Raw genomic sequence first — 13,441 nt, forward strand, 5'->3', positions numbered from 1 at the left:
TTTCTCAGCTAGGAACAGACACCACTGTACTTGCTGAACTAATGATAAGAAAGTCAGTAAATAGATGGTAAATATTATAAAGATGCTGGCCTATAAAATTAGCATATTTCAGAGAATAATGCCTGAAAAAGGTCACCTATGTATGTTATGTTAATGAGAGAGTAAACAAACATTTCAATTGCTGGCATCATTAAAAGGACAAGCCCATCTAAATGATGACATAAATTTGAGGTTATTAATGTACTGAATAGTGTAGATGGGATATTTCCTTAACAAGGATACAGGCAATACATTAACAAATGATGTTTTTAAAAAAAGAAAATTATAGTTAGCAGATCATATTAAACTGTTCATATTCATAAACTTATATGAAACACAGCTGCAGTGAAGTATTGAATTATTAATAACTGCTAAATCTTGAGTTTATACTTTGTTACAACCAATGTGCTTTGTTTTCAAGCAAAGCACATTGTTTTGCTAATCTGTGTTTGTTTGACTGACATCAGTTTCCCTACTACTATTTCACAGATAAATTATTAGCAAATGCATTTATTGTAAAAAGAATTTTGTTTTGACAGAAAAAAAATTAAGTTGGTAAAAACCAGCCAATCTACCAAGCTAATTTTGAAATGGATGGCAGGACAGCAAGAGAAAATATTAAACAATTATATTTTTTTGGCAAATCAACAAGAAACAAACAACTTATTTAGAGGCTCCCTGATTTATAAAAGCAGTATGTAAGAGTGAGATAAAAGGAGCATATTGTTGTAATAATTATGAACCATGTTCATGACCCTAGAGCAGTAAACTGATATATACTTTCAAAAAGAGAATTGTGTTTCTGTGAAAATTTCTAAACTCAGAAAAAATTTTTAAAGTTTTAAAAAATTTATGAAATTCAGTACAACAGAGCAGTGTAGAATTATTTGCCAAAATGCAATAAAAAAATAATGAAATGAATAAAGCATCAGAAAAAGTAATTTAATTCCTTAAATATTAAACCTGAAACAATATCTGAATTTCTGTTAGGGGGAGCTAGTGAAATGAAATAAAAAAATATTATGAGAACCAATCACTCTGACAATAAAATATGATATATAAGATCAACATAGAGGATTGGGTCTTTGGGAAAAAGATTTTGTAAGAAGAGATCCAATACCCAGATTTTAGTTAGAGTTTATAAGCAATCACATGTGATTAGCCAAATACAGTTTATTGAGCAGAATGTGTCTTTCCATTTAGAGGTTAACATTTCAAGAAAGCAATTACAGTAATGAGATAATTTGTTACAAGAAGTATTTCACATCCTATCAATGAAATCCAAACAAATTTAGAAGAAAATCAATTAATATTTAAATTAATATTTAAATTTGCATATTATATAAAATATCAAAAGAAATAAAAAAAAGCGATAATTTTAATATATTTATACAAGTATTTGGAGATTGTAATCTGAAGAGTTAAACATTACTGGAAAAGTTTATCATTTGAATTATCACCAAGTTATTGAGCAGCAAAATGAAAGGGATAATTAATAATAATAATAATAATAATGATAATAATTAAAATCAATTAATTATTTCAAATTAAATTTGACCTTCAAATATGAGCAATACTCAAAAGCGACCACTGATGAGCTGGTGAAAACTGTTGGTTTTGGTAGAATAAAAGTTACAGCTCTTTGAAAGTTTCAACAGACATTTGGAAACAGAAATTACATGTAGAGGTGCAGTAGCACGAAAGGAGAAGCCACAAGTGAATGAAACAAGAGATGACCTAAGAAAGAGCAATCATATGAAGTTGACAAATATTATAGAACTGAATATATATATATATATATCATAGTAAGTAAAAAAGAGACAAACTCATTGGCTGCACAAATGCAAAAGAATCCATAGTATTGCTATAAGGAAACACACACACACACACAATACAATAATGATAACAATAATAAAGATAATAATCATAAGAAATAATCATAAGAAATATATAAGAAAAAAAGTCAACCAAATGTAATTTTCTGGTGCTTATAAGACATTTTCTTGCAAAGAAATAAATACATATAAGGTAATTAATTTTAATGAAAATAAAAGGGAGGAAAAAGTGTAGATAAAGTGCATATATTTTTGTTTAGTGTTCAGAATTGGAGTAACTAAAGGAGGAAGGGGAGTTAATATTCGGAAGAGGAGAAAATATTTCATGACCAAGCACAGAACAACAATGATAATAAGTTCTTAGGTCTAATAAAATAATGTGGGAGCTGAATGAAGAGCCAATTGTTTGCACATATCATCACACTAAAATAATAATAATGATAATAATAATAGTAATAGTAATAATAATAATAATAATAATAATAATAATAATAATAATAATAATAATAGTAATGATAATAATAGTAATAACTGTAGTAGTAGTAATGATAATAATGATAAGTAGCTCACTTACAAATGGTAGCTGAAGATGTTAAAAAGAAAACGAAAGGAAATACATTAATGTGATGGATCTACTTGTACAGCAACAACAACATCAACAACAATAATCATTATTATCTTCATCAACAACAAAAAGAACAATAATTCAAGACTGTATATACTTTGCTTCAGGCTGCAGACCAATAAATTTCCATTCATCTTGTTATCTCACAAATATCTCATTTAAGTGTTCCTTTTGAAACAAAGTAAGATCTGGTCTTTAACAAGGTGACGTTATTCGTTAGTTAAAGTTTAGAACATCTTCTGCAAAATGTATGCGTGCATATGTGCAGCTGGGGGCACTCAAGGGGGAGAGTGTAGGTGCATCTGCGCATGATTGTACAGGTGTAAATGTGTGTGTGTGTGTAGGCATATCAGTGAGTAGGTGCATCTGTGTGTACATGCTAGTGTGTTTGTATGTGTACAGGTGTTTGTATATATGTGTGTGTGTATGTGTGGGGGAAATGTATGTACATAGAAAAGTAAGTCCAGACATGAGTTTTGAAAATATCAAGCAGTTTTTCATTATCTTGAATTTGTAGGTGTGTGTGTGTGTGTGTGTGTGAGAGACTATTGATTTATGTTCATGTTTCTGTTTAGCAATATATACACAACCACCAAATTTTATAAATAAAAGACTTTATATATATATATATATATATATTTATCCATACACTCACTACTTTTGTGTATTTCAATTTATTACTATGCAGCATTCATACAAAATACAAAAAGGAGGATCTATAAATCTACACACACACACACACATATATATATATATATGCTAGCATGGAGAACGGACGTTAAACGATGATGATGATATATATATATGCAGATTGTTCCAAGATAAAAACAGCATCTTCATCCAATGTGGTATGAACACTTAAAGAGAGAAGCATGAGCAATGGCCATATAAACTGGAGCATTATAGCTAAGGCTAGCAAATACAGGGGAGATGGCAGCAAATGCAAGCTCTACATCACTGAATAACCTCATAACATCAACAATGAACGTTTTAAACATCAGGGAGGCGACCTTCTTGCCTAGCATGCCCAAGCAATAATTCATACTTAGAAATTCTAAGCTTTGAGTCTGCCCCCACTTTGCCATCCCTCCAACCTGGGTAAGTTCTTCTCTGGACACTGATTGTATGCATTATATCAATATTATGCATAACAGATACACACTCCCGTAAGCATATACTGGGTTCTCTCGTTACAAAGACCTATGTGCATTGCATATATTCATGACATCACATGATTCTCAGAAAAATATACACAAATTTATAAATTCACAATTCCATGGATTTACAAACCCTATGGTCCAAGTTTGCTGGTCAAAATCTGTGAAACTGCATAATTATGTGCAAATACTCAAATACAAACAAAACTTATAATGCAGGTGTGTGTGTGTGCATATATATATATATATATCTTTTACTCTTTACTCTTTTACTTGTTTCAGTCATTTGACTGTGGCCATGCTGGAGCACTGCCTTTAGTCGAGCAAATCGACACCAGGACTTATTCTTTGTAAGCCCAGTACTTATTCTATCGGTCTCTTTTGCCGAACCGCTAAGTGACGGGGACATAAACACGCCAGAATCGGTTGTCAAGCAATGCTAGGGGGACGAACACAGACACACAAACACACATATATATATACATGTATACGACAGGCTTCTTTCAGTTTCCGTCTACCAGATCCACTCACAAGCCATTGGTCGGCCCGGGGCTATAGCAGAAGACACTTAACCAAGAGGCCACGCAGTGGGACTGAACCCTGAACCATGTGGTTGGTTAGCAAGCTACTTACCACACAGCCACTCCTGCGCCTATATATATATATATATATATATATATATATATGAGACGTTTTTGGTATTGAGAAAGCCCAAACTGGCAGGTAAGGCTGTGTAAGTGTTACAGAAGGACAGTAAGTGCTATGGAAGGACCATTCTACATATTCTGCACAGCACTTTCTTTGGATAATGGAACTGCAACTGTACTATTCAGTATATGTCTTTCTTCTCTTATTTCTCTTTATACTTCCCTTCCCCCAAAAAACGTCTTATATTGCCCCCCATTTAATTCTCTCATATCGTCTCTTCAGAAGGGAGAGCCTCATATCACTGAAACAGTAGGAAGACTACCTTTCTCTTTATAAATGTCCTAGAAATTTCACAATGCCTTGGCTTTGTTGACTCATTTTATTTACCAGTGTGTGTGTGTATGTGTATATATATATATATATATATATATATATATATAAAAATGTATATATTTATATAAATGTATATATATATACATATATATATATAAATAAATATAAATATATATACATATAAATTTATATATACATATATATGTAAACATATACATATATATACATATAAATAAATATATATAAATATAGATATATATATATATACAAATATATATACATATATATGTATATATCATCATCATCATCGTTTAGCATCTGCTTTCCATGCTAGCATGGGTTTGACGGTTTGACTGAAGGCTGGCGAACCAGATGGCTGCACCAGCCTCAGTCTTGATCTGGCAGAGTTTCTACAGCTGGATGCCCTTCCTAACGCCAACCACTCTGTGAGTGTGGTGGGTGCTTTTACTTGCCACCGGCACGGGGGCAAGTCAGGTGGTACTGGCAACGACCTTGCTCGAATCTTTTTACACATGCCACCGGCACAGAAGCCAGTTAGCCGCTCTGGCAACGTTCACACTCGGATGGTGCTCTTAATACCCTATTGGCACGGGGCACAAGTGCCAGGAAGGCAACGCTGATAACGATCACACTCGGATGGTGCCTTTTATGTGCCACTGGCACAGAAGCCGGTTAGCTGCTCTGTCAACGATCGCACTCATATGGTGCTCTTTGCACCCTGCTAGTCATCGATTTTGATTTTGATTTCACTTGCCTCAACAGGTTTTCGCAAGCAGAGTTTAGTGTCCAAAGAAGGAAAAGGTACACACAAGTGGGCTGGTTACGCCCATGGCATAGGCCACGAGGTTATGGTCTCATTTGACTTGGTGGGTCTTCTCAAGCACAGCATATTTCCAAAGGTCTCAATCACATATATATGTATATATATAAATACATGCATATATATATATATATATATATGCATAAATACACACACAAACGCACATACATATATATATATATATCATCATTATCATCATGATATATATATATATACAAATATATATATATATACATAAATATATCATCATCGTTTAGCGTCCGTTTTCCATGCTAGCATGGGTTGGACATATACATAAATATATATATATATATACATACACATTTATATATATATTCCTTTTATGTTTGTTTTTTCCATGCATAGATGAGTATATTTTTGAAGTAGTGTTCCACAACTGGATACCAATGCCTTGCACACCTTACCTGTTAAGTTAGGGATTTTTTTTGCAAGTTTTTAAAAGGTACACAATCAATGAATTTATACATGCACATATATATTTATGCATAAATACAATATATATATTTAATTTTAATCTGCATGTGTATGTGTGTATATACATGCATATATATGTGTGTATGTGTGTGTATATATAAACAGGACAAAGATTTTTTTAATAAGTAGACAGGAACTTGGTATCTTTAAGGGGATATGCAGGAAAGGATTAGGTATAAATTTTGCATACTTGATATGCAAGAAAGGATTAGGTATAAACTCCATATACTGTATCATATATAAGCAACACAAGAAGTATAGTGGAATCACAGGCAGACAGATAAAATATGCTTCATATATAACAAATGCACTGGAGCAGCACATAACATGAGCAGTGAAGAAATAGATTCTCTTAAATGTCCATATGACTCATAAGAGGTAGTTGATAACTTTTATTACCTAAATGTAATTAGCAGGGTGGTAGGGATTGCTTCAAAAGTATAGAAGCCAGAGTAAGAACAAGTTAGAAAATGTGGAGGGAGATTCTGACCCTGCTGTCAACAAAGGTCTTTTCCCTCACGGTAAAGAACAGATTGTGTGACATAAAACTGCAATGCTACATGGTAGTGAGACACAGAGGATTTGAGAAGACTGGAAATAACTAAAGTGAGCATGTTTCACTGGACAATCAATGTAAATGTGCATGAATGACAAAGTATAAATGTGCTGAGAGAAAAAACTAGGCATAAAAGAATGAAATGTAGTGTGCAAGAAAGAAGACTGGTGGTGTGGTCATGTGATAGTTAATGGATGAGAAGAGCTGTGTAAAGAAGTGCTGTTCACTTAATGTGGAAGGTGCTTGCAGAAGAGGGAGACACGAGACATAGGATGAAATGCTGAAGGCTAATTTCAGGATCTTGAACTTCACAGAAAAGATTGGGATTCCTGACAATATGCTGTTCTCAAGAAAGCAGCAGAGAGAGAGAGAGAGAGAGAGAGAGAGTGTGTGTGTGTGTGTGTGTGTGTGTGGATCCAAATAATTTTCAATTTACATGACATTTAAGCACTTTGCTGAAAAAGTCCTCACTGTGACTAATTTCATCCAGCAGGGTTAGTACGTGTTTTGTTACTATGTACATAGGCTCCTGAGAAGGTTCCATGCCAATCACTTTGAGGAATCTTTTCCAAGAAGTCTACTTTCAATCAGTTGGATACGAAATGTCTTTTTTTAATTTATTATCCTGCTTTGACCAGATATATACAGCTAATCCTGTATATAGTCTTACACTACTGAGCACAGAGATTCTATCTTTTGCACACACCTCAGAACAGAATGTTCTATAGACTTGCTATATACATTTTCTTGATATTAAATATCACAGGTTGACTTTTTAAACTTATTTTTATCATTGCGTAGATCTTATATTGTAACTTCAAATAATGAATAATTTATATTAAGGTGTGTTGAGCTCTTTGTTGAAAAAGGGTACACTGAAAATAATAATTATGATGCATCCTGTAAAGATGTGAAAATGTGGCATACATAGCAATGTATGCACGCACACACACACACACACACACAGCATACGGTGGATATCATGTGGCATATGTAATAACAGTTATATATGTATAGATACATAACATTAATGTATGTACACACATGCATGAACACATACATATATATGAAGACAAAATGGTTTGTAGAAGATATTGAAAACAATCTACTGATTTTGTATAATGGAACAACTTAAATGAGATCTTATTAAATTAAGGATTAAGGAAAAGAGGTAGCAGCCTAAAGTTAGGAAAACAGACTAAATCATCAAAACAAAAGCGGTAATTTCAGACAAATTAAAGCAGAAGTTATCATCGTCATTATTATTATTATATTATTATTATTATTATTATTATATTATTATTATTATTATTCTGCTAAATATTAAAGCTGATATGTTTGAATCAGTTGTAGGTTCATACCCATTCTCTTTTTTTAACTTGCATAATTCTACCTGCTGATGTCTATGAGGAATGAGAAATAGATACTATATTTGGGAAAGTTACCTGCAACAGACTGGGACACCCAGTTTGCGCTACAAAGTTTAATGTTCTGTAGGTCATAGGGAGGTTATTATCATATTTCATAAATAAAACAATTAGGTGTGTAACTATGCATGCATAATTGTTTTTGTTACTATGTCATTAATCTATAATTACAAGTATTTTGTTAATTCACTTGTTTATTTAATAATGTCTTTTTCAAGCTAGTGTAGGCTAGATGAACAGATATCAATGAAGGAGTGTTTAACAGCTGGATGATCTTTCTCTCACTGACTCTATTTATTATTTTTTTTGTCTTTGAAAGTGCAGAGCCATCAGAGAATTTGTTCACAGAGAATGTGAACAAACTTCACCACCCATAGCTTTTCGCATGTGAAGTGCAGAACATGTTTACACAGACACGTGTGCATATGCATGCACACATACACACACACATTTATGATAGGCTTAGCACAGTTTCTATCTACCAAATTTACTGCTCAAGGTGCTGTGCAGTGGGATTGAACATAAAACCTCACGTTTGTGAAATTAACTTCTCAACCACATATTTATGCCTGTGTATGTGTGTGTATGTGTGTGCGTGTGCGTGTGCGTGTGCATATATATGTGAAAGTGCATGGCTCAGTGGTTAAGGTGTTGCACTCACGATTACGAGATCATGGGTTTGATTCCCAGACTGGGCTTTGTGTTGTGTTCGTGAACAAAGCACTTCATTTCATGTCTCTCTGTAATCATTTCATCATCTGACATGTGGCACCTGCACAGGTAATGTCGATTTGATGGAGGGAGTGAGCTTATATGTACAAAATCCTTTGGTCACTATAAACAAATCATCTGTGTAATAGTTCGGTAAGAAATTGTCGAACCCTAATACATTGTCTAATGACGGGAGAGTCCATCTTATATGTGCATGTGTATGTGTATATATATATATATATATATATATCAAATACTGAAGCTTTCACCCTGGCACACCCATTTAATAATATCACTGTTCAAAAAGTGTACTGGGGAGCAATTAGACAAGATCTGTCATTTATCGACTGATTCTTCACTCATATTTCCACTGACACTGAAGCAAATTGGCGGAGGTTTGAGGACATTGCCACCAATACATGTTCAAAATACACACTACCAAAACTTGTTAAGCTCAAACAGAAATAGGCTTCCAAGAGAGAGAAAAGAAAAAACACTCATCAAGAAAATCAAAAGACTAAATAAAAAACAAAACAATCTACATACCACAAATCAATGGTTGGACAGAAGCAACATGCTGCTACATGAGGGAAAATTTGAACTCATGCATTACTCTCTTTTGTCAGGAGGACCACTCATGGAATTCAACAATATCTTAGGAATAATTGTTAACAATAATCTCAGCTTGAGTGCTCACATCAACAGCAAAGTCAATATGGATTGCAACATGAGCTCCTGGATCCACAGAACATTTTGGTTCTGAGAGTCGCATGTCATCATCCCCCTTTGCATGGTGATGCCCCTTCATCCTTGTGGTCTCTTCATATCAAACAGAACATTAAAGGAACTGAGGCACCCCAGAGAGCAAGAGCAAAAAATAAACACATGGCATGATTGATCTAGATTGTTTGTACTGTTTCAAAGGCATTGGAACTCTGTTCTCTCTAATGTCACTGTGACTGCTACGTCATTTGCACAATGTCGATGATATACCATCCACATCACATAAAAGACCTTAACATTGAATTTAAAATCCATCCAAGGCTGGAACCTGTATCATAAATTCCCAATAAAAATAAGGCTCACAACATAGTACAACACACCAACACATCTACTTTTCATCAACTAACCCTACACTAATATTATCCCAAAACATGTCTTACAAGAACAAATGTACACCTTATACAATTACATAGTGATTCTTTCATTACTACCTCAGTAATCATGGTGGTAGCAATACTTTGCAGATTAAGTCAGAATAAGACTGAAAGAAATCCAGAACAAATAGCTTGAAAAGGTTAAAATATTGGTATGCCACTTATATTAGGTTGTCAAGAAAGTTCTTGCAGAATTTTAAATTTTGGTTTTAAATTATGTATTTTCAAATTAAATTTCATTAAATTACTTTGACTTTATATATCATTTTAAAGCCCGTTTTTCGCTCCATCTAATCGTGTTACTCTTTTTCTTTTTGAATAATTAGGCCATTTTTGGGGGGAACATTGAATACAACATGGACAAAAAGCAAATTTGCACAATTTTCTTAAAGCTAGGCTGAAAAGTTGCTGAAACAGCTTGCGATATCAACGATGTGCTTGGCTCAGGAACGACTAATGAACATACAGCACAATGGTGGTTCAAGAAATTTCGTAGTGGTGACGAGAGCCTTGGAGATGATAAGCGTAGTGGTCGGCCATTGGACAATGATCAACTAAGAGCCTTAATCAAACTGGATTGTGACTTGCGATGAAAAGTGGACTCTTTACGACAACTGGCGATGCTCATCTCGGTGGTTGGATGCCAATGAAGCTCCACAGCACTTTCCGAAGCCAAAGTTGTTCCAAAAGGTCATGGTGACTGTTTGGTGGTCTGTGGCTGGTCTCATCCATCGCAGCTTTTTGGATCCAGGTGAAACAACAACTGAAGAGAAGTACTGTCAGCAAATGGATGAAGTACATAAGAAACTCCAGCAACAACAGCCAGCATCGGTCAATAGAAAAGGTCCAATTCTTCTCCATGACAAAGCTCGGCCGCACATCACATAACTGACCCTTTAGAAGTTGAATGAATTGGGCTACGAAACTCTGCCTCATCCGCCATACTCACCAGACCTCTTGCCTACCAACTACCACTTTTTCAAGCATCTTGAAAACGTCCTGCATGAGAAATACTTCATAAACCAAGACAATGCCAAACACGCCTTCAACGACTTCATTGCCACCAGAATGCAGGATTTTTACACTACTGGCATAAATAAACTTGTTTCACATTGGCAAAAGTGTGTTGATTCTGATGGTGTTTATTTCGATTAATAAAGTTTTGTCTGAGCTGAGATATGTGCATCTGAATTTAAAGGTTAAAAACCACAAAAACTTTCTTGACAACCTAATATTATTTTCCCCATACTGCTTATTTATTTGTAGTTAGCTTTTTAGAGCACCTTTTATCAAATATGTTGACACTAGCTTGAAGAGTGGTGACAGTGATTCAAAGTTGTAGCTTGTAAATGTATAACAAATATCTATTAAGTAATCCTTCAGTTTAATGTAAAATTGTTTTTATAACTCCACATAAAAGCAATTACTAATATATATATATATTCTTTCATTCTTTTTTATACTTTTACTTGTTTCAGTCATTTGACTGTGGCCATGCTGGAGGGTTTTTAGTTGAAAAAATCAACCCCAAGACTTAGTCTTTAAAAGCCTAGTAAATCTCTTTTTGCTGAGCTACTAAGTAACAGGGACACAAACACACCACCATCGGCTGTCTAGTAATGGCGGAGGGACAAACACAGAAACACATACATAAACATTATATATATATATATATATATATATATATATATATATCATCATCATCGTTTAACGTCCGCTTTCCATGCTATATATATATATATATATATACACACACACACACACACATATAAGACAGGCTTCTTTCAGTTTCCGTCTACCAAATGCTCTCACAAGGCTTTGGTCAGCCTGAAGGCTATAGTAGAAGACACTTCCCCAAGGTGCCTTGCAGTGGGACTGGAACCATGTGGTTGGGAAGCAAGCCTCTTACCATGCAGTCATAGTTGCATGTAATATGCATGTGTGTATATACATTCATATGTTACATGGAAAAATGCAAGCAAGAGAAATAATATTCTTAAGATTATAAACCTGGAAAATTACAGGACAACTTATTACACTTGGAAAAATTCAGGACAACTTATTACATCTTGTAAAGTACAGAACAAGAAAGATTTTTACTTAAAATATTTGCAGCTAAGGATAAAATTTCAGATAAAATATTCAGATTTAGAAAATATTAAAACTAAAAAATGTTATTACAAGTTATTACTTCTATTTGTCATTACTTGTTTCTTCTATTAAAAATAAAAAATAATTCAAAATATTTTTTGCACTTTCAAAGAATTCATTTTTAATTATTAATTAATAATTAGAAATTTGAAAATAGGTTATAAGAAATAATAGTAGTATATATTTAGTTAGTACAATAAATAAAATAATACAAACATTAGTTATATATTACAGTAAAATCTACCTATAACAAATAATTCATAGAAAAATTTGCTTGAGTTCTTGCCTAAAATATTGCCAAGTCTTCACATTTTTAGTCTTGACCCAATGCCTATTTTTTACATAATGAATTTGCCTACCATATATACTATTCTATTTTGCAATAAAACTTTAGCTATATTGGTACTTCTGGCTCTCATTTTTTAAGTATTCTAGTGTGTCAATATTTTAGCAAAATGATGACACCTTTTTTAATTATAATGTTACTATGTAATTTAAAATCAAATAATTTTTATTATTCAAATTTTATCCTTAGCTGCAAATATTTTAAGTAAAAATTTTCTTGTTCTGTACTTTACCAGATGTAATAACTTGTCCTGAACTTTTCCAATTGTAATAACTTGTTCTGCAATTTTTTCCAGGTTTATAATCTTAAGAATATTATTTCTCTTGCTCGCATTTTTCCATGCAATCCATGTTTTTTTCAGGCTATGCTGTTATACAAATTAATAATGTGTCAAATGTGTCTATTAGTGGTGTTGTTGATAACTATTTCCTTACCTCAATGATGCCGTGACAGTCCCCTTATAGAACTATATTCATAAATAAGTATAGAACTATATTATCACCCACAAATTTGAGAAACAAACGCTCATAACTTTTTCTTTTAAAACTTCATTGCAAGAGATTGATACCATGAAATTCCTTGAATTGAGATCTATCATTTAAGCTTAATAAAAATATAGCTTGTTTTTAAAATAAAAAAGTTAATTATACTTAAATCCAATTTTTTGCCTTACTTATAGGTTTTTCATGATATTTTACCTCACAACTATTTTGATACAAATTTTTGTTGCATGAGATCAAAACTATGAAATTCTTCATGCTTTCTTCTATCATTGAAGCTAAAATAAATATATTTTGCTTTTAAAATAAAAAAGTTATTTAGATCTAAACTTGATTGGAGGTGTTACTTACTCTCCTATAACATTGCTACTAATTTTGATGTAGACTTTTTTTTACTGGATCAAATCTCAATTTTTTTAATGCCAAAATGTAGCTAGGGGCCAGTCCTCTTCAAAAGTGTTAACGGTTTTCAATTTGGTTAAGAACTGAAAGGTGCTGCACGTGAGTAAATTGAGGCCTTAAAAATATTATTCAACTACTACTGTAGTTGAATGATATACATGCATACATATTCATATGTCTATATATATATATGCATGCATGCATATAAATGCATATAT

General features: G+C 33.0%; 1 protein-coding gene across 4 annotated transcripts in view; it reads right to left on the reverse strand.

The window, feature by feature from the left end:
- The window catches only part of LOC115209909 (calcium-dependent protein kinase C), a 385,995-nt gene that overhangs the window by 53,681 nt on the left and 318,873 nt on the right, over positions 1-13,441 (reverse strand). For 2 of the 4 annotated variants that reach the window (XM_029778506.2, XM_029778504.2), the window contains exon 14: positions 2,449-2,457. The exons of the other annotated variants lie outside the window; for them this stretch is intronic. In XM_029778506.2, coding sequence (XP_029634366.1) covers positions 2,449-2,457 — 9 coding nt within the window. The remainder of the gene's footprint in view (positions 1-2,448; positions 2,458-13,441) is intronic. 4 annotated transcript variants of the gene reach the window in all.

Source organism: Octopus sinensis, linkage group LG3 (assembly GCF_006345805.1).
Source record: "Octopus sinensis linkage group LG3, ASM634580v1, whole genome shotgun sequence".
Lineage (NCBI taxonomy): Eukaryota > Metazoa > Mollusca > Cephalopoda > Octopoda > Octopodidae > Octopus > Octopus sinensis.